The 25,496-nt window shown below is 41.8% G+C and overlaps 1 protein-coding gene across 3 annotated transcripts in view; it reads left to right on the forward strand.

Moving 5' to 3' along the window:
- necab2 (N-terminal EF-hand calcium binding protein 2) overlaps positions 1-25,496 on the forward strand; it is a 156,007-nt gene that overhangs the window by 114,970 nt on the left and 15,541 nt on the right. For 2 of the 3 annotated variants that reach the window (XM_064337427.1, XM_064337425.1), the window contains exon 9: positions 22,302-22,358. The exons of the other annotated variant lie outside the window; for it this stretch is intronic. In XM_064337427.1, the coding sequence (XP_064193497.1) occupies positions 22,302-22,358 (57 nt within the window). The remainder of the gene's footprint in view (positions 1-22,301; positions 22,359-25,496) is intronic. 3 annotated transcript variants of the gene reach the window in all.

The following is a 25,496-nucleotide window of genomic DNA, read 5'->3' on the forward strand; positions in this document are numbered from 1 at the left end:
ACTGAGCTTGAACAAATATCATAATTTAAAGAAATTAGTTTGAATTTGTTCAAATTTTCTACCATCTGAATTTAAACATTGACTAAATTTTTTTTTTTTATTGGCCTGTTGTTAATTCCCATGAAACCTGTAGCTATATATCTGAAACATGCTTTGCTATAACTAATAAATAATGACAATAGTACCTTGACATTTTAGTAAATCATACAATGCCAGTGGTTGAACACGCCCAGCCGCTCTGTAGAGAGCGAGCGGCGCACGTCCATGTAGTGGGAGCTCAGGTGAGTGGACGAGTCGGGCGAGAGGTAACCGGTGAACGAGCGATCCATCTGAGGGTCGGGAATCACTCCTACATCTCTACCCAGGCTGTAGACTTGCTTCTGAAGAAAGTCGGCGCATTGGACGATTCCCACCAAATTTTCCATTTTTCTTGCTGTCTGCTTGCCCGTCTCTCTCTCAGAGCTGAAATTCAGTTAGTCTTCTTTTCTGGGGAATTTGTCTCACATGGACTGGGTATATTTATTCTGTGCTGAAAGTTATACAGTCGATATCAGTCCAAAGTTCAGCGATAAGAACTGACCCAAATCAGCAAACAAAAAAAAAAAAATTGTCCACCTATTGCCAATATCCGTAGTTTATTTGCAATACATGTGTGTCTTATTTTTTTGGAGTCTCATTGGCACATTTTCATATCAAATCAATTAGGAAAAACATGACAAAACTAGTTTCTTCAAAATTATTTAGGGGCTACAGTAAATTTCATGGGTGGCTAAGAGTCCTTAGAATAAGTCTGGCAAAACCACTGCTATGTAATAATAAACTTGAGTTCTTGAAATATATTTGGGGTTTTTCTCCAATTGTTCCATTGCGGTATTAACATTACATTACATTACATTCATTTGGCAGACGCTTTTATCCAAAGCGACGTACAAGAAGTGCATTTTCATGATCGTAGACAACTGCTGAACACGGGTTCAGTAAGGTACAATTACTTATTTTGTACAGCTATTTCTAGCCGAGAACAATGAACACTATCCTGGTCTAACATCTGCAAAGCCAAACTAGGCAGAAGATTAAGCTACAGTATTAGGACAAATACAATTTACCAAGAAGTGCAGGGATGGGGCAACATGTAACAAGTGACAGGAAAAAGGGTTTTTTTTATTTTTTGTTTTGTTTTTTTTAAATATATATATACACAGCATGGTGGTGGTTATTCTAGGTATAGTCTGAAGAGATGAGTCTTCAGGCCACGGCGGAAGATGGATAGTGAGGGGGAGGTTCGGAGAGGGACGGGGAGTTCGTTCCACCACTGGGGAGCTAGGGTGGAGAAGCTCTGATCCCTTTGGGCGGGTGGGAGGGGTTACAAGATGCTCTGCTGCCGCAGAGCGGAGTGGTCGAGCAGGCACATAGAATTGAGTCATGTCCTGCAAGTAGATGGGGGCTGTCCTGTTGGCGGCAGTGTAGGCAAGGGTCAGGGCTTTGAATCGGATCCTGGCAGCGACCGGTAGCCAGTGAAGTGATCGCAGCAGAGGAGTGACGTGGGAGAATTTGGGGAGGTTGTAGATGAGCCGGGCAGCGGCATTCTGGATCATCTGTAATGGCTGTATGGCACAAGCTGGCAGGTTTGCAAGGAGAGAGTTGCAGTAATCAAGGCGAGAGGTCACCGTAGCCTGGACGAGCAGCTGGGTGGAGTGCGTCGTCAGGTATGGTCGAATCCTCCTGATGTTGTATAGGAGGAATCTGCAGGACCTTGATGTTGCCTTGATGTGCTCCTTGAGGTCCAGTTGGTCATCCAGGACCACCCCCAAGCTCTTGGCAGAGTGAGAGGCAGTCACTGTGGTGCCATCAACCGTGATTGAGAGTTCACGAAGCAAGGAGGTCTTGTACGGGAAGAAGAGCAGCTCAGTTTTGTTGAGGTTGAGCTTCAGATGGTGGCTGGCCATCCAGGTGGAGATGTCAGCCAGGCAGGAAGAGATCTTATCATTGACCTGTGTGGCCGAGGGGGGGAAAGAAAAGAAGAGTTGTGTGTCATCTGCATAACAATGATAGGAAAAACCATGTGAATTAATGACTGAACCAAGAGATCTGGTGTATAAGGAGAACAGCAGAGGACCCAGTACAGATCCCTGCGGCACTCCCGTAACAAGTGGATGAGAAGCAGAGGCAGACCCTTCCAGGTGACCTGGTAGGTCCTATCTGCAAGATAGGAAGCGAACCAAGACAGGGCAGTCCCGGCAATTCCAATCCCAGCCAAGGTGGAGAGGAGTATTTTATGGTTGACCGTGTCAAAAGCTGCAGACAGGTCAAGAAGGATCAGGACAGAGGAAAGGCGTGAGGCTCTTGCAGTGGCAAGTGCCTCCGTCACAGCTAGGAGTGCAGTCTCTGTTGAGTGCCTAGATCGGAAGCCAGACTGGTGAGGGTCTAGCAGGTTGTTCTGATGGAGAAAAGAGGTTAATTGTTTAAGAACTGCTCGTTCAAGGGTTTTGGACAGAAAGGGTAGAAGGGATACAGGTCGATAATTTGCTACATCGGAGGGGTCTAAGGTGGGTTTTTTGAGTAGTGGGGTAACACGAGCCATCTTAAAAACAGAGGGAACATGACCAGAGGAGAGAGAGGAATTAACAATGGAAGACAGATAGGGAAGGAGCTCGCTGGAGATAGATTGGAGAACTTTAGATGGGATGGGGTCAAGTGGACAGGTGGTTGCGCGATGAGAGGTGATGAGTTGTAATACATCGGAGTCCTCCAGCATTTCAAAGGAGGTCAGTGTGGCTGTGGGGTTGTCCTGGGGGTTTGGGGGGCTCACTGGATGGGTGAAGGAGTTCCGGATTGTAGCCACCTTTCCTTCAAAGGCGGCCAGAAAGTCATCTGCGGAGAGGGAAGAGGGAGGTGGGGGTGGAGGAGGAATGAGGAGGGAAGAGAAGGTGGAGAATAGTTTACGTGGATTATAGACACATGCACTGATCTTGGATTGGAAAAAAGAGGCTTTTGCAGACGTGAGGGCAGATGTAAAAGTCGCCAGCAGGGTATGGTATGTGGTCAGGTCATCAGAGGATCGGGATTTTCTCCACTTCCTCTCTGCAGCCCGCAGTGATGTTCTGCTGGAGCGTAGTGACTCGGTCAGCCATGGGCAGGGGGGTGAGGAGCGTGCTGGTTTGGAGACAAGAGGACAAAGTGAGTCGAGGGACTGAGAGAGGCAGGAGTTGAGGGTGGAGGTGGCAAGGTCAACTGGCAGGTTAGAAAGACGCAGGAGGGGGAAGTGTAGACAGAGCAGTGGAGACGAGGGAGGATTGTGACAGAGTAGGGAGATTTCTCCTGAAAGTTACTGTGGGTGAGCTATTGGATGAATTGAGGGGGAGTAAATAGGAGAGGGAGAAAGAAAGAAAGAAGTGGTCCGAGACATGGAGGGGAGTCACTGCAAGTTGGGGAATGGAGCAGCCTCTGGTGAATACAAGGTCTAGTTGGTTACCAGCCTTGTGTGTGGGGGGGGAGGAGGACAGGGATAGGGCGAAAGACTGGAGGAGTGAGGCAACCCTGGACAGTTGGGAGGTTTCTGGTGGGAGGTTGAAGTCTCCCAGTAGAATAGCAGGAGTGCCATCCTCAGGGAGGGAGCTCAGGAGAGTGTCCAGCTCGTCCAGAAATGAGCCGAGTGGACCTGGAGGGCGGTACAGAACAATAATATGAAATTTTGAGGGATGAGTTACAGTAATCGCATGAAATTCAAAGGAGGAGAAAGTAGGGTTAGGACTGGGGAGGACACAGAACTTCCAGGACAAGGAAATGAGTAGACCGGTACCCCCGCCTCGGCCAGAGGCCCTGGGGGTGTGCGAGAAGGAGTATCCCGCAGACAGTGCAGCTGGGGTTGCGGTGTTATCGGGAGTGATCCAAGTTTCCGTGAGAGCCAGGAAGTCAAGAGACTTCGTCTTGGCAATTTGGCATTGGCATTGGCATTACTTAATATCTGACATTTGCAATGCTGCTTGGGCAGTTTCACACAGGGTAATGTCTTGACAACTAAAATTAACCTCATTTGAAATAAAAAAAGAGATTGACCAAGTAAATTATTCATTTTAATTATGTTTTATTATATTTAATGTATTTACATAGTACAGACAGTATAGTCTAATACAGAATTATTTCCTGACTCAGCACGACATGATGCATGAGATCACATTATGTTCTCTGTGTTTGTAATAGGTACTAACACACTGAGTAACTGTAACGCATACATTATGCAGCAGCAATTGGTGTACATTCACAAGGTCATGCATATTGCTGTTAAAGGTATTGTTAAGTTAGCTTGGACCATCAATCAGCAAAAATTCCTAAAGCATTATTAAGCCTTGCTAATGATATTCCAGTTGTGATCTATAAGCCTATGTGCTACATCTTCTTAGTAGAAAAAATCCTGATTCTGGCCCGGTGAAAGGGGAGCATATCTGTCCAAGGACAAAAGGAAGGTCAATACCTCCTTGCCTACTTCAAATAAGAAGGTGATCAGTAGCGTTTGTTCTATATTCTCACACTTGGTGAGTAAAAATTGCTTCTCTGGACTAATGCTCCTCAGACGTTCAGCGACATTTGTAATTTCAATAAAAAACACTGTATTATTTTTATCATACTTTTTTGAAAGTTTTTCCATGTCTGTTTCAATAAATTTTAGCTGTGCTTCGTCTACTCCCATTAGGACCTGGTGCATCATCATGTACTGATAAAACATCAGGCCGTGTATGAATATCTTCCACTCTGTCCAACTGTTGTTTGGTGACTTGGCTATCCTATCAAAATGGCTGACTAACGAGCAGTTCAGTCTTTGTTTGTAGCGTTCGGTCTCCTCCTTCATGCGTTGGGGGTCATTGGCGATCAGCGGGACTAGTCTCAGGTAGTCGCTGATTACTGTCCCAGTCTCTGAGATGTTGTTGCCTTCGTGTTCTCTGAAAATTCGGTGGATGAAATGGGTCGACCCGGTCTGGTTCTTGGCCTGCTGGGCCAGGACGTCGAACAGGAAAGACAGGGCCAGAGCCACCACGCCCACGCCCCCCTGCGTCACCTTCCCGCTCTCTCCCAGAGTGGCCCGCAGGCTGTGGTTGAACACGCCGAGCTGCTCTGGAGAGAGCGAGCGGCGCACGTCCATGTAGTGGGAGCTCAGGTGAGTGGACGAGTTGGGCGAGAGGTAACCGGTGAACGTTCGGTCCATCTGAGGGTCGGGAATCATACCCACATCCCGACCCAGGCGATACACTTCATGACACTCGTTGTTTCCCATTTTCCTGCTGTCTGTCCTACACAGAGCTGCTGTATATGTACTGTCTGGAAACTGTACAATCGATATCAGTCCAAAGTTCAATGATAAGAACTAACCAGAATCACAAGAAAAGTAATGTTTTCTACCCATTTCCAGAATTCATAGTTTATCTGTGCTGATAAGCAACATTATTCGCCTAAATCTTTTCATTCTGTTTTCCACAAGCAACACACTCACATATACACTCAAAAAGAAAAACATGCACGCACACACACACACACACAAACACATACACACACACATACACACTCACACAAAAACACACACATTTAGCATTTACGCAGTTGTCTGATTCTTCTGTCTACATTATTTGCCTACGTAGCCAAAAGAATTTGCTAAAACACTGTGAGCTGGTTGACTACAACAGAGACACACGTGCACATGCACAACAATTATACAACTTTTTCCGTGTGAGATTATTCTCTGAATCAGATGATTTGTTCAAACTCAAAAACTGAGTTAAGCCCACAGAAGGTCAGGATTGGCCGAGAAAGTTTTTTGTTACTCTTCTCTGTTGTCATGACTACATAGACAAAGTTAGTGTATTTAAAACATGACGAAGCCGTAATGCATCGAATCCTACACGCATACCGTTTTGGGAAATAAAAGAAAAAACGTGGCCTTCCTAATTCATTGCTGGTTTAAACATCCATGCGCAGTATGCTCTTAACAACCACGTTTTGTTCTGTAAATATTGCAGATATTGATGATTTATGCAGGCCTAGTTATTTTGAGGCGACAGTAAATTTTAGGCTAGAGCTCCTTAAAATCGGTCTGGCGACACCGCTGCTATGTAATAATTAATTTGAGTTTGTCTCACATGGACTGGGTGTATTTATTCTGTGTTGAAAGTTATACAGTCGATATCAGTCCTAAGTTCACTGATAAGAACTGACCCAAAATTAAAAAAAAAAACAACAACAAAAAAAAGAAAACACCATCCACCTATTGCCAATATTTGAAGTTTATTTGTAATAAATGTGTGTCGTAACATTTTGGAGTCTCACTGGCACATTTTCATAACAAATCAATTCGGAAAAACATGACAAACAAAACTAGTGGCTTAAAAATTATTTAGAGGCTAAAGTACATTTCAAGGGTGGCTAAGGGCCCTTAGAAATTTTCTTTCATCTAAATTTAAATAAAACATTGCATAAATATTTTTTATGTTAGTTTGTATTTTCCATTAAACCTGTAGCCATATATCTGAAATGTGCTTTGCTATAATAAAGACATAATGACAATAGTACCTTGAAGTTTTATTAAACTTAAGGGGCTAAATGCCCCTTCAAATCGGTCTGACGAGACCATTGCTATGTAATAATACATTTGAGATCTTGGAATACATGATAGTGCTCTCTCCAATTGTTCCATTGAGGCATTACCGAATATCTGATATTTGCAGTCTGGACTGGGGCTGCTACTTTAGCTGTGAGATAAGTTAGCTGGACAGCCAGTCGGTGTCACGTCCTAAAGCATGTTTAAAGCCTTGCTAATGATACTGTTTCAGTGGTGATACTTAAGTCCATGTGCTACATTTTTTCAGTAGAAAAAATGCTCCTTTTGGCTCAGAAAAAGGGGAGCATGTCTTTGGAAGGCCCAAAAGAAGGTCATTCCCTCCATGATTACATCATATATAAAGTGGCTCATTAGTATTGGGCCTATGTCCTTGCACCTAGTTAGCAACTGGTGCTTTTCTGGGCTAATGCTCCTCAGACGTTCGACTATGTTTGTCATTTCATCCAAATTGAGTTGACCTTTTTTGGCAAACTTATCTGTACAATTTTCCCAGTCTCTTTCAAACAGTCGTTCTTCTGGTATGCCTGTTCCCATTCGTACCTGATGGATCATCATGTGCTGATGAAACGCCAGGCCGTAGATGAATATCTTCCAATCTGTCCAACTGCTGTTTTGTGCCTTGACTGTCCTCTCAAAATGGCCAACCAGCGAGTGGTTGAGTCTTTGTTCGTAGCGTTCGGTCTCGTCTTTCATGCGTTGGGGATCGTTGGCGATCAGCAGGACTAGTTTCAGGTAGTCGCTGATTACTGTCCCAATCTCGGAGATGTTCAGTTCAGTGATAAGAACTAACCGGAATCACAAGAAAAGTAATGTTTTCCACCTATTTCTAGTTTTCAGTTTATATGCGCTGACAAGCAACATTATTTACCTAAATTTTTTTTTTTTTTCCACCAGCAACACACTCACATATATGCTCAAAATGAAAAACACACATAGACACACATGCACGCAAGCACACACAGACACACACAACATTGCAGGATTTACACAGTTCATCATCAAATTCATGTACACTCTGGCGGGCTAGTTTTACAATATTTAGGTTGACAGTGTCAGTTATACAGTTGCTTTAAGTGGGGTGTATGTAGACTTGTACAGCCCACTCTCTGTAGTGGCCTTTTGAGGTGAGCGGTCACATGGTTCAGTGCGTGCACCACACTGCACTCTGACCAATGGCTGTGCTCGATTAGGGTGGCAGAAGCCTCGCCAGGGTCCTTGTGCCAGTTTTTCCGTGTGTGTTATGATTTTGGTGCCTCAATGGCACATTTTCTATGTCAAGTAGATCAGGAAAAACATTATGGGATCAATTTTCCCTAATCAATGTTTTGTGGCGTGTGGCAGCACTGGGCGGGGCTAGTGATTGTTGGTATTTTTGTGACCTGAGGCGAGGAGCATACAGCTCAAAGCGCATGGCACACCAGGAAAGTGGGCTTGATTATACTGAATATATTATCAGTGGCACAGCTAGATTCATGAATAGCCAATCAAATGACCTCTTCATTCTCTTTTTGACCGTGTACATTGGGCTTTGAGTTCTGAAATTTTCCTGAGTTGTTCAAACTAAGCAAAGAAATATTATAATGCACAAGTCCCTCATTATTTCACACCAATGACATGGCTTAATGGGTGAGTTGTGGTTTCGTCATGTTCTAAATACACTTTTTTCTATTATTTATCTCTTGGTTCCGATGCAGCATTGGTTTTACTTGTATTGTTTATTACTTATCGACCTTGCTAAGCAATGAAACGGCAAGTCTGTCCCCATGCTACATGGTTGTAACTTTTACGTTTAGAATATAAGAATGTAAATAGAAGGCCACAAATTATTTGTGACGGGCTAACGAATAACGTAAAGCCTACAGAAAGTCAAGATTGACTGAAAAAAAGGTTGTTTACTCTTCCCTTTTTACATGACGACATAGACAACATGAGTGTATTTATAACATGAGAAAACTGCTACTCATCAAATCCCACATATGCATTTTTGGCAATAAAAGGAAAAAGACATGATCTTTCTAATTGATTGCTGGTTTAGACATCCCTGTGTAATATGCTCTTTTGAACCCGTAGTGCTATTTGCCTGTAAATATGACAGATATTAACAATTTATGCAGTTTTATTGTTTTTTGTTACAGTTGTACCACACCTCTGTTTCAACTGTCCCGCACATACGTCGCAGTAGTAATACTGGATCATGTTAACGTTTCTTTAAGTTGTACACAAACCGTTTGTGATCAGCTCAGACTTAATGTGCTTTATTGTAGCAGACAACTGTATGCTCTTTGTAGTGAAATTTCCACAGATTTTAATTTTTATTATTCTAAGTAATTCTGTAAAAAGTGAGAATTGTTACAATTCTGACAGTTCTCCCCTATTCAAAATATCTTCTTGGCCACGAGTGGTAGTGACAGACTGTGACCATTCAGTAATATGAAATAAAGCATACAAGCTTTTTTTATTTTTATTTGCACGAATATGGTCATTTTATTTTAAAAAAATACTACACAAAGCAATACATGTTGAAGCTGATTATAAAATATCCACCTGTAAGATAGCTCTGTTGTGTCGGTATGAATTAACCCAAATGAGAATTTGCCATTTTTATTATTTGTTTAATTCAATTCAGTGCACTGCGAGTCAGGATATTATCAAATGGCCACATTTTCTATTTCTCCTGCTCTCTGCTCTCTCTCCCCCCTTTCTTTTAGAGCTGAGTTAGGCTCATTCTCTAGGGAGTTTGTCTCACATGGACTTGGTGTATTTATTCTGTGCTGAAACTTATACAGTCGATATCAGCTCAAAGTTCAGAAACGAGAACAGACCCAAATCAGAAGAAAGTCCATCCACCCAATAGGCCTACCAATTGTCATAGTATATGTGTGCTAATAATGTGTCTTTTGATTTTGGAGTCTCGTTTGCACATTTTCATATTGAATCAATTAGGAAAAACATGACAAATTAAACTAGGGGCTTTAAAATGATGCAGGGTCAACAGTAAATATTAGGGATAGCTAAGGGCTGCCTAAATTGTTCTGGCAACACCGCTGCTATGTAATAATAAACTTGAGATCTTGAAATACATTTGGGAGTGCTCCTCAATTGTTCTATTGAGGTATTACTGAATATCTGACATCTGCCATGCTGCTTGGGCAGTATCACACATGGTGATATTTTGACAACTAAAATTAACCTCATTTTAAATAAAAAAAAATTTGACCAAGAAAACGATTCATTTTAATTATGTTTTATTATATTTCATTTATTCATAAAGTACAGACAGTACAGTCTAATACAGAATTATTTCCACAACATGGTGCATGAGAACACATTATGCTCTCTGTGTTTATAATAGGTACTAGCACACTAAGCAACTGTAAAGCAATAGGTGTACATTCACATGGGGTCATGCACATTACTGTAAAAAATATTCAGAAATTACTGAAGTGCTAAGTTGAACAATGCAAGCAACTTTAAGAGTTTCAGATTACAACAATTCATTCTTTTTTCTGTGTTGAATTTGATTCGTGTGGCATTTGGTAGTCAGTGAAAGATCAAGAGAAGTGAAAGGTGGTTACTGTGGAGATTCTCTATCATAGGACCTCACTGACTTCGTAGATCATGGTTTACAAACTGTGAATGCAGATATGCTAGCTTAGCTGTGAGATTAATTAGCTGGACAGGCAGCGTAATTTCCCAAAGCATTACTCAACCTGGCTAGTGATATTCCAGTTGTGATCCATAAGCCTATGTGCTACATTTTCTTAGTAAAAGAAATTGTCATTCTGGCTAAGTAAAAGGGAAGAATTTTTTCGGAAGGCCTCAGCAACGTCATTATTCTTATAGGCTACGTCAAGTGCAAAGGACATCAGTAGATCTTGTTCTATATTCTTGCACCTGGCGAATAAAAATTGCTTTTCTGGACTAATGCGGCTCAGACGTTGAGCTACATTTGTAATTTCAACTAAAGATACTGTTTCGGTTTTATTATTGTCCTTTGCATATTTTTGCCAGTCTCCATTCCTCCAGTCAACAAATCGTTCTTCTGGTATGTCTGCTCCCATTCGTACCTGATGGATCATCATGTGCTGATGAAACAACCATCCGTGGAGGAATATCTTCCAATCTGTCCAACTGCTGTTTTGTGCCTTAGCTGTCCTCACAAAATGGCCGACCAGCGAGTCGTTGAGTCTTTGTTCGTAGCGTTTGGTCTCCTCCATCATGCGTAGGGGGTCGTTGGCGATCAGCGGGACTAGTCTCAGGTAGTCGCTGACAACTGTCCCGATCTCTTCGCGCTCTCTGAAAATTCGGTGGATGAAATGGGTCGACCCGGTCTGGTTCTTGGCCTGCCGGGCCAGGACATCGAACAGGAAGGACAGGGCCAAAGCCACCACACCCACGCCCCCCTGCTTCACCTTCCCGCTCTCTCCCAGAGTGGCCCGCAGGCCGTGGTTGAACACGCCCAGCTGCTCTGGAGAGAGCGAGCTGCGCACGTCCATGTAGTCGGAGCTCAGGTGAGTGGACGAGTTGGGCGAGAGGTAACCGGTGAACGTTCGGTCCATCTGAGGGTCGGGTATCATGCCCACTTCCCGACCCAGGCGATACACTTCATGACACTCGTTGTTTCCCATTTTCCTGCTGTCTGTCCTACACTGAGCTGCTGTATATGTACTGTCTGGAAGCTGTACAATCGATATCAGTCCAAAGTTCAATGATAAGAACTAACCGGAATCACAAGAAAAGTAATGTTTTCTACCCATTTCCAGTATTCATAGTTTATCTGTGCTGATAAGCAACATTATTTGCCTAAATCTTTTCATTCTGTTTTCCACAAGCAACACACACACACTCACACAAAAATACACACATTTAGCATTTACGCACTTGTCTGATTCTTCTGTCTAGATTATTTGCCTACGTAGCCAAAAGAATTTGCTAAAACACTGTGAGCTGGTTGACTACAAGAGACACACGTGCACATGCACAGCAATTATACAACTTTTTCCGTGTGTGTTATGATTTTGAAGTGTCCATGGCATATTTTGTTGTTAAGGAGATCAGTAATAACATTATGGGCTCTATTTTCCCAAATCAGTGTTGCACGGCGCATGGGTGCAGTCAGTTTGCGTGGCGTGTGGTAGCACTGGGTGTGGCTAGTGATTGTCGGTATTTTTGTGACCACAGTGCATGGCAAATGCACTCTGGGAAATGGGCTTGATTATCCTGAATATATTATCAGTGAGTGTGGTGCAGCTGTATTCATTAGTGGGAAATCAAATTACCTCTTTTTCATTCCCTTTAAGAGCCGTGCACATTGCACTGGACTTACTGCCAGTTTTCGTAGTGTGTGGCTCCAGTCAGGGGCGCCGTAGGGAGGGGGGGTTTAGGATGATTCCAAGGGCCCTGACAGACAGGGGCTCTCCAAAATTTTAGAATATAGGGTTTTCTGGGGTTGAGGGGGCCCAATGTGAGATCTTTTCATGGGGCCCTACATCCCTGATGGCGCCCCTGGCTGCAATGGAACAGGAGGACAAGGATACACTAAAAAGATTATTCTCTGAATCAGATGATTTGTTCAAACTCAAAAACTGAGTTTGAACAAATATCATAATTTAAAGAAATTAGTTTGAATTTGTTCAAATTTTCTTCCATCTGAATTTAAACATTGCCTAAATGTTTTTTTTATTGGCCTGTTGTTATTTCCCATGAAACCTGTAGCTATATATCTGAAACATGCTTTGCTATAACTAATAAATAATGACAATAGTACCTTGAAGTTTTATTAAACAAAATAAAACCAGGTAAGATCATACAATGCCAGTGATACCGTTCACAGATGTAATAATATATAATGTTGCTCCAAGTAAAAGAAAAATTATAACACACCAGTCCATGATTTATTCAGAAAACTGGCATGGCAGATAAGAACTGAGCAGGATTGGTTGAGTTGCAGTTTCATCTTGCTTTAAATGCACTTTTTTCTATTATTTATCTCTTGGTTCCAATGCAGCATAGGCTTTACTTGTATTGTTTTTTACTCATCGACCTTGTTAAGCAACGAAACAGCAAGTCTCTCCCCACACGACACGGTTGTAACATCTACGTTTAGAATGTAAGAATGTAAATAGTACGTACATATAGAAAGGTATAGAATTGGTAAAACCTAGTTTCCGCCCCACACGATTTATAACTGGCTAACGAATAACGTAAAGCCCACAGAAGGTCGGGATTGGCCGAGAACGTTTTTTGTTACTCTTCTCTGTTGTCATGACTACATAGACAAAGTTAGTGTATTTAAAACATGACGAAGCCGTAATGCATCCAATCGTGCATGCATGCCATTTTGGGAAATAAAAGAAAAAAGAGGTGGCCTTCCTAATTCATTGCTGGTTTAAACATCCATGCGCAGTATGCTCTTAACAACCACGTTTTGTTCTGTAAATATTGCAGATATTGATGATTTATGCAGGCCTAGTTATTTTGAGGCCACAGTAAATTTTAGGCTAGAGCTCCTTAAAATCGGTCTGGCGACACCGCTGCTATGTAATAATAAATTTGAATTTGTCTCACATGGACTGGGTGTATTTATTCTGTGCTAAAAGTTATACAGTCGATATCAGTCCTAAGTTCACTGATAAGAACTGACCCAAAAATTTTGAACAAATATCATAATTTAAAGAAATTAGTTTGAATTTGTTCAAATTTTCTTCCAGCTGAATTTAAACATTGCCTAAATGTTTTTTTTATTGGCCGGTTGTTATTTCCCATGAAACCTGTAGCTATATATCTGAAACATGCTTTGCTATAACTAATAAATAATGACAATAGTACCTTGACATTTTATTAAACAAAATAAAACCAGGTAAGATCATACAATGCCAGTGGTTGAACACGCCCAGCTGCTCTGGAGAGAGCGAGCGGCAAACGTCCATGTAGTCGGAGCTCAGGTGAGTGGACGAGTTGGGCGAGAGGTAACCGGTGAACGAGCGATCCATCTGAGGATCAGGAATCACTCCTACATCTCTACCCAGGCTGTAGACTTACTACTGAAGAAAGTCAGCGCATTGGCCGATTCCCACCAAGTTTTCCATTTTTCTTGCTCTCTGCTTGCCCGTCTCTCTCTCAGAGCTGAAATTCAGTTAGTCTTCTTCTCTGGGGAATTTTTCTCACATGGACTGGGTATATTTATTCTGTGCTGAAAGTTATACAGTCGATATCAGTCCAAAGTTCAGCGATAAGAACTGACCCAAATCAGCAAAAAAAAAAAAAGACAAAAAATAAATTGTCCACCTATTGCCAATATCTGTAGTTTATTTGCAATAAATGTGTGTCGTTTTTTGGAGTCTCATTGGCACATTTTCATATCAAGTCAATTAGGAAAAACATGACAAAACTAGTTTCTTCAAAAATATTTAGGGGCTACAGTAACTTTCAGGGGAGGCTATGAGCCTTTCGAATAAGTCTGGCAAAACCACTGCTATGTAATAATAAACTTGAGTTCTTGAAATATATTTGGGGGTTTTCTCCAATTGTTCCATTGCGGTATTACTTAATATCTGACATTTGCAATGCTGCTTGGGCAGTATCACACACGGTGATGTCTTGAAAACTAAAATAAACCCCATTTTATATTCAAATATTTGACAGAGAAAATTTTATCTTTTTAATTAAGTTTCATTACATTTCATGTGTTTATATAGTACAGACAGTACAGGCTAATACAGAATGACTTTCTGACTCAGCAAGACATGATGCATGAGATCACATTATGCTTTGTGTTAATAATAGGTTCTCATATGAGGTCATGCATATTACTGTAAAAAATACCAGGGAATTATTAAAGTGATAAGTTCATGAATGCAAGTGATTCTGTGGGTTTTTTGACCGTGCACATTGGGCTGTGTTGGTAATTCAAGTTACCAAAAACAAGTAAAATGACCGTTATCCCAGGAAGAAGCAGATCAAAAGTTTGTCGTAAAAACAGGAAGATTTATTACGCAGCCGGCTACGGGAACAACTCAGAGAGAAAGTTCAAAAAGGTATTGGTGGGTACTTAGTTTTATACAGTTCTCAGTAGATTGATATTTGCATATAGTAGAATTCTATCGTTGAAAGGGAGCACTGCCTCTGATTGGTGATAAAAGGCTGTGCTTCCTTCTGATTGGACCATTCAAATCCATAATGGTCATAGGGGGCCCAGTGGAAATTCCCAGGAGGGGAAACCTCGAAACCGACAGGAATGGAGGCCCATATATGGTCATGGGGGTGGCCCTTCCTCCAAGACTTAGAATACACAAACTGGGACTAAGAATACATAAAACTGTCTGTTTCCCAACAGCTGTGAGTTCTGAAATTTTCCTGAGTTGTTCAAACTAAAAGAAAAATTATAATGTACAAGTCCATCATTAGTTCACAACAATGGCATGGCTTAATGGGTGAGTTGTGGTTTCGTCATGTTCTAATTACACTTTTTTCTATTATTTATCTCTTGGTTCCAATGCAGCATTGGCTTTACTTGTATTTATTACTTATCGACCTTGCTAAGCAATGAAACGGCAAGTCTGTCCCCATGCTACATGGATGTAACATCTACGTTTAGAATATAAGAATGTAAATAGAAGGTAAATATAGAAAGGTATAGAATAGGTAAAACCTAGTTTCTGTGCCACACATGATTTGTGACTGGCTATCGAATAACGTAAAGCTTACAGAAAATCAAGATTAACTGAAAAAAGGTTGTTTACTCTTCTCTTTTTACATGACGACATAGACAACATGAGTTGTCTCATTATCTCAACATTATAACATGAGAAAACCGCTACTTATCACATCTCGCGTATTTTTAACAATAAAAGGAAAAAGATATGATCTTTCTAATTGATTGCTGGTTTAAACATCCCTGTGTATGCTCTTTTAAACTAGCAGTGTTATTTTCCTGTAAATATTACAGATATTAACTATTTATGCTGTTTTTTGTTTCAGTTGTACCACACCTCTGTTTCAACTGTCCCGCACATACGTCGCAGTAGTAATATCGGACCATGTTAACATTTAAGTTGTACACAAACCGTTTGTGATCAGCTCAAACTTAATGTGCCTTACACTCCGCAGGACGGAGTGTAGCACAGTGGTTAAGGAACTAGACTTGTAACCGAAAGGTCTCAGGTTCGATTCCCGGGTAAGGACACTGCCGTTGTACCCTTAAGCAAGGTACTTAACCTGCATTGCTTCAGTATATATCCAGCTGTATAAATGGATACAATGTAAAGTGCTATGTAAAACTTGTGTAAGTCGCTCTGGATAAGAGCGTCTGCTAAATGCCTGTAATGTAATGTAATGTTATTGTAGCAGACAACTGTATGCTCTTTATATTGAAATTTCCACAGATTTTAATTTTTATTATTCTAAGTAATTCTGTAAAAAGTGAGAATTGTTACAATTCTGACAGTTCTCCCCTATTCAAAATATCTTCTTGGCCACGAGTGGTAGTGACAGACTGTGACCATTCAGTAATATGAAATAAAGCATACAAGCTTTTTTTTATTTATTTGCACGAATATGGTCATTTTATTTTAAAAAAATACTAGACAAAGCAATACATGTTGAAGCTGATTATAAAATATCCACCTGTAAGATTGCTGTTGTGTCGGTATGAATGAACCCAAATGAGAATTTGCCATTTTTATTATTTGTTTAATTCAATTCAGTGCACTGCGAGTCAGGATATTATCAAATGGCCACATTTTCTATTTCTCCTGCTCTCTGCTCTCTCTCCCCCCTTTCTTTTAGAGCGGAGTTAGGCTCATTCTCTAGGGAGTTTGTCTCACATGGACTTGGTGTATTTATTCTGTGCTGAAACTTATACAGTCGATATCAGCTCAAAGTTCAGAAACGAGAACAGACCCAAATCAGAAAAAAGTCCATCCACCCAATACCAATTGTCATAGTATATGTGTGCTAATAATGTGTCTTTTGATTTTAGAGTCTCGTTTGCACATTTTCATATTGAATTAATTAGGAAAAACATGACAAATTAAACTAGGGGCTTTAAAATGATGCAGGGTCAACAGTAAATATTAGGGATAGCTAAGGGCTGCCTAAATTGTTCTGGCAACACCGCTGCTATGTAATAATAAACTTGAGATCTTGAAATACATTTGGGAGTGCTCCTCGATTGTTCTATTGAGGTATTACTGAATATCTGACATCTGCCATGCTGCTTGGGCATTATCACACATGGTGATATTTTGACAACTAAAATTAACCTCATTTTAAATAAAAAAAAAATTTGACCAAGAAAACGATTAATTTTAATTATGTTTTATTATATTTCATTTATTCATAAAGTACAGACAGTACAGTCTAATACAGAATTATTTCCACAACATGGTGCATGAGAACACATTATGCTCTCTGTGTTTATAATAGGTACTAGCACACTGAGCAACTGTAAAGCAATAGGTGTACATTCACATGGGGTCATGCACATTACTGTAAAAAATATTCAGAAATTACTGAAGTGCTAAGTTGAACAATGCAAGCAACTTTAAGAGTTTCAGATTAGAACAATTCACTGGACTGAGGGTGCTACCTTAGCTATGAGATCAATTAGCTGGACAGACAGTCAGCGTAATTTCCCAAAGCATTATTCAACCTGGCTAGTGATATTCCAGTTGTGATCCATAAGCCTGTGCGCTACATGTTCTTAGTAAAAGAAATCGTCATTCTGGCTAAGAAAAAGGGAAGAATTTTTTCGGAAGGCCTCAGCAACGTCATGATTCCTAAAGGCTATTTCAAATGCAAAGGACGTCAGTAGATCTTGTTCTATATCCTTGCACCTGGCGAATAAAAATTGCTTTTCTGGACTAATGCGGCTCAGACGTTCAAGCACATTTGTAATTTCAGCCAAAGATATTGGACCATTAATTTTCATTAGATGTTCTTCCCAGTCTCTTTCAATCAGTCGTTCTTGTGGTATGCTTGCTCCCATTCTGACCTGATGGATCATCATGTGCTGATGAAACGCCAGGCCGTGGATGAATATCTTCCAATCTGTCCAACTGCTGTTTTGTGCCTTGACTGTCCTCTCAAAATGAGTGACCAGCGAGCAGTTGAGTCTTTGTTCGTAGCGTTTGGTCTCCTCCATCATGCGTAGGGGGTCATTGGCGATCAGCGGGACTAGTCTCAGGTAGTCGTTGACAACTGTCCCGATCTCTTCGTGTTCTCTGAAAATTTGGTGGATGAAATGGGTCGACCCGGTCTGGTTCTTGGCCTGCTGGGCCAGGACATCGAACAGGAAGGACAGGGCCAGAGCCACCACACCCACGCCCCCCTGTGTTACCTTGCCGCTCTCTCCCAGAGTGGCCTGCAGGCCGTGGTTGAACACGCCCAGCTGCTCTGGAGAGAGCGAGCGGCGCACGTCCATGTAGTCGGAGCTCAGGTGAGTGGACGAGTTGGGCGAGAGGTAACCGGTGAACGTTCGGTCCATCTGAGGGTCGGGGATCATACCCACATCCCGACCCACACTATACACTTCACGGCACTCTTCGTTTCCCATTTTCCTGCTGTCTGTCCTACACAGAGCTGCTGTATATGTACTGTCTGGAAGCCGTACAATCGATATCAGTCCAAAGTTCAATGATAAGAACTAACTGGAATCACAAGAAAAGTAATGTTTTCTACCCATTTCCAGTATTCATAGTTTATCTGTGCTGATGAGCAACATTATTTGCCTAAATCTTTTCATTCTGTTTTCCACAAGCAACACACTCACATATACACTCAAAAAGAAAAACACACATTTAGCATTTACGCAGTTGTCTGATTCTTCTGTCTAGATTATTTGCCTACGTAGCCAAAAGAATTTGCTAAAACACTGTGAGCTGGTTGACTACGAGAGACACACGTGCACATGCACAGCAATTATACAACGTTTTCCGTGTGTGTTATGATTTTGAAGTGTCCATGGCATATTTTGTTGTTAAGGAGATCAGTAATAACATTATGGGCTCTATTTTCCCAAATCAGTGTTGCACGGCGCATGGGTGCAGTCAGTTTGCATGGTGTGTGGTAGCACTGGGTGTGGCTAGTGATTGTCGGTATTTTTGTGACCACAGTGCATAGCAAATGCACTCTAGGAAATGGGCTTGATTATCCTGAATATATTATCAGTGGGTGTGGTGCAGCTGTATTAATTAGTGGGCAATCAAATTACCTCTTTTTAATTCCCTTTAAGAGCCGTGCACATTGCACTGGACTTACTGCCAGTTTTCGTAGTGTGTGGCTCCAATCTGGGGCGCCGTAAGGGGGGGGGGGGGTTTAGGATGATTCCAAGGGCCCTGACAGACGGGCTCTCCGAAATTTTAGAACATGGGGTTTTCTGGGGTTGAGGGGGCCCAATGTGAGATCTTTTCATGGGGCCCTACATCCCTGGTGGCGCCCCTGGCTGCAATGGAACAGGAGGACAAGGATACACTAAAAAGATTATTCTCTGAATCAGATGATTTGTTCAAACTCAAAAACTGAGTTTGAACAAATATCATAATTTAAAGAAATTAGTTTGAATTTGTTCAAATTTTCTTCCAGCTGAATTTAAACATTGTCTAAATGTTTTTTTTTATTGGCCTGTTGTTATTTCCCATGAAACCTGTAGCTATATATCTGAAACGTGCTTTGCTATAACTAATAAATAATGACAACAGCACCTTGAAGTTTTATTAAACAAAATAAAACCAGGTAAGGTCATACAATGCCAGTGATACCGTTCACAGATGTAATATTATATAATGTTGCTCCAAGTAAAGAAAGAAAAATTATAACACACCAGTCCATGATTAATTCAGAAAACTGGCATGGCAGATGGGAACTGAGCAGGATTGGTTGAGTTGCGGTTTCATCTTGCTTTAAATGCACTTTTTTCTATTATTTATCTCTTGGTTCCAATGCAGCATAGGCTTTACTTGTATTGTTTTTTACTCATCGATCTTGTTAAGCAACGAAACAGCAAGCCTCTCCCCATATGACATGGTTGTAACATCTACGTTTAGAATATAAGAATGTAAATAGAACGTACATATAGAAAGGTATAGAATTGACAAAACCTAGTTTCCGCCCCACACATGATTTTTAACTGGCTAACCAATAATGTAAAGCCCACAGAAGGTCGAGATTGTCCGAAAAAGTTTTTTGTTACTCTTCTCTGTTGTCATATAGACAAGGTTAGTGTATTTAAAACATGATGAAGCCGCATCCAATCCTGCATGCATACCGTTTTGGGAAATAAAAGAAAAAAGATGTGGCCTTCCTAATTCATTGCTGGTTTAAACATCCATGCGCAGTATGCTCTTAACAACCACGTTTTGTTCTGTAAATATTGCAGATATTGATGATTTATGCAGGCCTAGTTATTTTGAGGCAACAGTAAATTTTAGGCTAGAGCTCCTTAAAATCGGTCTGGCGACACCGCTGCTATGTAATATTAAATTTGAGTTTGTCTCACATGGACTGGGTGTATTTATTCTGTGCTAAAAGTTATACAGTCGATATCAGTCCTATGTTCACTGATAAGAACTGACCCAAATTTTTTAAAAAGCAACAAAAAGAAAATGTCATCCACCTATTGCCAATATTTGAAGTTTATTTGTAATAAATGTGTGTCGTAGCATTTTGGAGTCTCACTGGCACATTTTCATATTAAATCAATTCGGAAAAACATGACAAACAAAACTAGTGGCTAAAAATTATTTAGGGGCTAAAGTACATTTCAGGGGTGGCTAAGGGCCCTTAGAAATGTTCTTCCATCTAAATTTAAATAAAACATTGCATCAATATTTTTTATTGGTTAGTTTGTATTTTCCATTAAACCTGTAGCCATATATCTGAAATGTGCTTTGCTATAATAAAGACATAATGACAATAGTACCTTGAAATTTTATTAAACTTAAGGGGCTAAATGCCCCTTAAAATTGGTCTGACGAGACCACTGCTATGTAATAATAAATTTGAGATCTTGGAATACATTTGAGAGTGCTCTCTCCGATTGTTCCATTGAGGCATTACCGAATATCTGATATTTGCAGTCTGGACTGGGGCTGCTACTTTAGCTGTGAGATAAGTTAGCTGGACAGCCAGTCGGTGTCACGTCCTAAAGCATGTTCACATACATCAACAATATAATGGGCAGGTAAAGAGGCATTACACCACTAGTTAAGCTAGTCTATTGCTAATCTGAGGAAAACATGTACATGGTGAATGGACTGCATTTATATAGCGCTTTTATCCAATGTGCTTTACAATTGATGCCTCTCATTCACCAGAGCAGTTAGGGGTTAGGTGTCTTGATCAGGGACACTTCGACACACCCAGGGCGGGGATCGAACCGGCAACCCTCCCACTGCCAGACAACCGCTCTTACCGCTTACCCTTAGCTATGTCGCCCCATACATAGAGTGCGGCCCTTTCTTAAACAAAGCTTAGAGGGCTCTTTTAATAATGTTTCGTGGATTCCCTGTTGTGTTATGGGGAGTAGGATTGCTTTCAGTTCAATCATCCCAATTCAGTGTCAATCCGGCAAGGAAATTAGGTTTCGTGACCGCTTTGGAGCATTCACTGAAATATTTTCATAAATATATCAAACAGATTCCTGGAGGTGCAGGTTTTTAAGACTTTTAGCATGTGCAAAACCTTTTAGCACACACAACCAATAACATGAGCAATGACTGCTATTTGTTTTGCACCAGTCATCGTGTGTCTTATTGGTTTTGCATGTGTAAAAAGGTTTTGCATATGAGAAAGGCCTTAGTAAGTCAGGCCCAGTTTTTAAAAAATAAATATTTAGGGAAAGTGTTCTTAAAATTGTTTTGCAGTTCCTCTACTGTTCCTTTTCTGCAAGCAATTTTTTCTCTTTTTATTTATTCATGTTTTTAGCTCAAGAAAAATGGATCAAAACACAAAACAGACCAGCTTTATGAAATGTACTCCGAAGCCTAAAAACATTCAAGTATCTAATCTATGGAAAATATGTTTTCTTCTGTACAAACAGTGAAGAGTACTTATTCCCAGAATCAGTTAATTTTGTTTTTTGCAAATCACATACATGCACACAACACAATGGCAGTTGAAACTGTCAGTTGCTTGTAATAGCTATGCGTGCGCACGGTGGTTGTCTGGTACATTTTTTTCTGACTACAAATGTAGATCAGATCTGGTGACTGAGGTTGATATACTGTAAAATGATAACCTCAATTTTGTGCTCTGTGGATTGATGTTGAGTTTGTCTTCTAAGGGTACGAGATGGCCGATTTGGTTTTTTTTTTAACGACTTGTAGTTCAGTCCTCCAACACCAAAAGGTCATAGCAGGAATTTATGATGCAATCGACACGTTGTGGTGCCTTAATTGTCATTACTAATAATTCAGTTACCGCAGGGAGTCCGTTGTGGGTGGAGGTTTCTATGCTAGCCCAGTTTTACATTTTCACGATTCTCTTCAGATTTGTTGCTGAAACATAAGAAATCTGCTGGCTCTGACATACGGACTCTACTGCAGCAAACCCCCCCAACCCCACCCCAATTTTTTATTTTTGGCTGGAAATCGGGTCAACGCGCAACAGCGCCGCCCTGGTGGCACGGCTCGGCGTTGCGCTGCGCGGTGTAAATTCACGCTGTGCTTCTCTTGTCTGGTTTTTTCTCTTGTTGCAGACTGTGTGGTTTGATCTTCACCAGAGGCTAACTGAGACAGATGGCACGGCCAGCGCTGTAAGTAACGTCCTCCAACCGCTTGAGAGTCGGAAACGAAATGAGCCGAGGCAGCGACGGTTGCCCAGCCTGTCCTCGGGGAGACCCCCCAGGGCAGATCCAGGTACCAGGTATACCATGCGTTCCATCTCAGGTGCACCTGACGAGGGCTTGACTTGTTCTATCAGGTGCGCTTTAGGGCGGAACACGTCGAATACCTGAACCCCGACCCCGGCTGGGGGTCCCCCCCCCCCCCGAGGACAGGTTTGGGAGCCAATGAGCTAAAGCCACAACATCGAGACAATGCTCCATCCTATTTTTTTTTTATAAAGATGTTACTATTTTTCCAGTAATTTACCATAAGAGACACAAACTGCATTTTGCATCCTGCACTTGTGCTGCAAGCATGCCCGCCTCCCTCCACAATGCTCGCACATGTACGCGCGCACATACGTTCACGGCTTCCTTCCTCCATGTGTCTGCCCATTTCCCAGCATGCCCTCTGAAGTCTTCTGCATGCTGATCATCTTACCGTCAAGTCCCTTTGAACCGTGTGATGCTACACGCTAGCCCTTTTCACCTCCGCGGCAGGGAAGCAGCTTGATTGGCCAGTGGACGTATATGATATGATGATAATGGGAGTTATCCCTGGAGTGCTCTGAGGCCCATTTCCTGTTTGGCAGGCCTCCACTTCCTGTCTGCAGCTCTCTCCACGCCTGTGAGGGCTGGAGGGCTTGGCACAGACTTGAGTTGAATGAGCGGCGTTTCGCGGTCTGCTCGTTAAACGGTGCCCGATGCAAAAACTCTGGTGGCGCTTCAGTTTGTGCGTGTGTACTCTTGGCTGAGACCCACACATTTTGGCCTCTCTAATCCCCTTCTGATCCCCATCCAGCCAGCTGGGGTCGTAGGGCACGGTCACTGTTAATGGCGGGGCCATCTCCGGTCTTTATTAGCGAAATACGGTTGTTAGCGGCCATCTTTCAGTGCGATTTGCAATGTTAACACCGAAGGGGTGTTGCACAGGAGGGATTGACGTTGTCAGTCACATTCAAGTTACGTTTGGCTTTGCTCTGGAGTTACGGTGCCGCCTCATTGGAGCTATGTTGGCGTTACGTTGCCAATATGTTCGTGTTATGCTGGTGTTACGGTTGGAGTTAAGTTGCCGTCGTGTTGGGGTTGCGTTGGGAGTTACGTTGGAGTTACGGCTTTACGTGGGAATTGCGTTGACATTTTGTTGGTGTTCTGTTATGGAGTTACGTTGGAGTTAATGTTGCCCTTGCATTGGTGTTCCTTAAGGAGATGGGTGCTGCTGGCTGCTTTTCAAGCCAAGAGATTTTGGTGAGATGAGTGAGAAGATCGAGCTGTTTGCCAACTTGGTGGCAGTTGGCGGTTGACCCAGTTGACAAGGAAGATGGGAGAGACTGTTCCAACAAACACTTGGCAGGCTGTACAACCAATACCTATGTTTCAGTCTCTCTCTCTCTCTCTGCCATTGCATGTTCCTGATTTCTGATCGTGATCATTTTTTCTGTAACCATTACATACTCCAGAAAACAGATTTGTGGTAAAACATCAAAGCGATATACATAACAAGTAAACAACGAATCAAATAAAATACGTCTTCTTACAATTCACAAACCGATACCACCGGGGTTCCCCCGTTTTCAGAAGGTGGGAACAGGCTGAATCATTTGGGCCACATGCAGTGATCTAGCTGGAGCACTGAGAGGCCAACCGCTTATCACGAGCAGAGTTTCCAGTAAACAAGGGATCTCTGCCAGAACTGAAGCATCGTGATTACAGACTGAGAGAGGACCAAATGGACGGCCACAGGGAAGAAGGGAAGGGAGTAGAAGAGAGAGACCGCGAGATGGAGAGAGAGAGAGGGGGAGTGAGAGAGGGAGACAGAGAGAAGAGAGTTAGAGAAGTGAGAGAGAGAGGTGAAGAGAGAGAGATGTAGAGGAGAGAGAGGGAGACGGAGAAGAGAGAGAGATGGAGAGAAAGAGGGACAGAAGGAAAGAGAGTTGAGATTCACGCTTTGGCAATATGTATTTTAAAATTTGTCATGCCATACAATGATGAATGATTTGCAAATTGTTTTATTTTAACACAAATGGATTATTTAATTAGAGGGCATTTTTACTCTGCAATGTTTAATTTAATTGCATTTCAATTTACCACAACATTTAATTTGATGGCAATTTAATCGATTTAGCATTTATTTTTTATAATATTTGTTTTTTCCACCCCTCATAAATAAAGCATTTTGAATTTGAATTTGAAAATTTCAGACAGAGACGGCGAGGGAGAGAGTAGTTCTGCTGGGAGAGGGCAAGGTGCTGTGAAAAGGACAGATAATTATCATAATTGTTTTTATTAAGGACTACTGTTTGTTTAATTATTAATAGCTGTTTATGCTAATTATTTCAAGCATAAAGAACAGTTGTATTGTAGTTTGTGTTTAATGTTATGTTCCTACATGAAGCTTTGGCGACATGTGTGAAGTATTGAAGTCGCATAAATAAATAATTTAGAATTGGGAATTGAGAGAGAGAGAGACAGTGAGAGTGAGAGAGAGAGAAGTATCGGTCTTCCTGCAAAGCTGAATAAGATAAGTGAGTGAATGAGAGTGATAAGATGAGTGAGTGAATGACAGTGATAAGATGAGTGAGTGAATGAGAGGGATAAGATCAGTGAGTGAATGAGAGGGATAAGATGAGTGAGTGAATGAGTGATGAGTGGGTGAATAAGAGTGAGGGGAGGGAAAATCTCTCTCTCTCTGGAGGGTTTTTCTCCAGCGGGATTCTCCCTCCTTTGCTTTTGAGGCAGACGAGTTATTCCTCCTTCCATTCGTTCGGTTTTCTTGCTGTTTTAAGTTAAGACTGGCTTTTAGTGTTTGTTATGGGATACACTGTTCCCCGTAGGCAGGTACTGGTCTGCGTTAAGGGGGCGAGGGGGTGGGGCGGGTGCGGGGGAATGGGTAAAGTGTGGGAGGCATGGGGTGAGGGGGGGGGGCGCGTCGGGAGGGAGGGAGGGAGGGTAGGGGGATGGTATTCGTAAATTAGACCTGGAAAACCGGTTGGTATTTCCCAGTTTCCCTGGTAACTGTGAATTCAGGCTATGCTCCTCGCTGAAATGACACCACCCCCCCCCCCCCCT

Source organism: Anguilla rostrata, chromosome 5 (genome assembly GCF_018555375.3).
Source record: "Anguilla rostrata isolate EN2019 chromosome 5, ASM1855537v3, whole genome shotgun sequence".
In the NCBI taxonomy this organism is placed as follows: domain Eukaryota; kingdom Metazoa; phylum Chordata; class Actinopteri; order Anguilliformes; family Anguillidae; genus Anguilla; species Anguilla rostrata.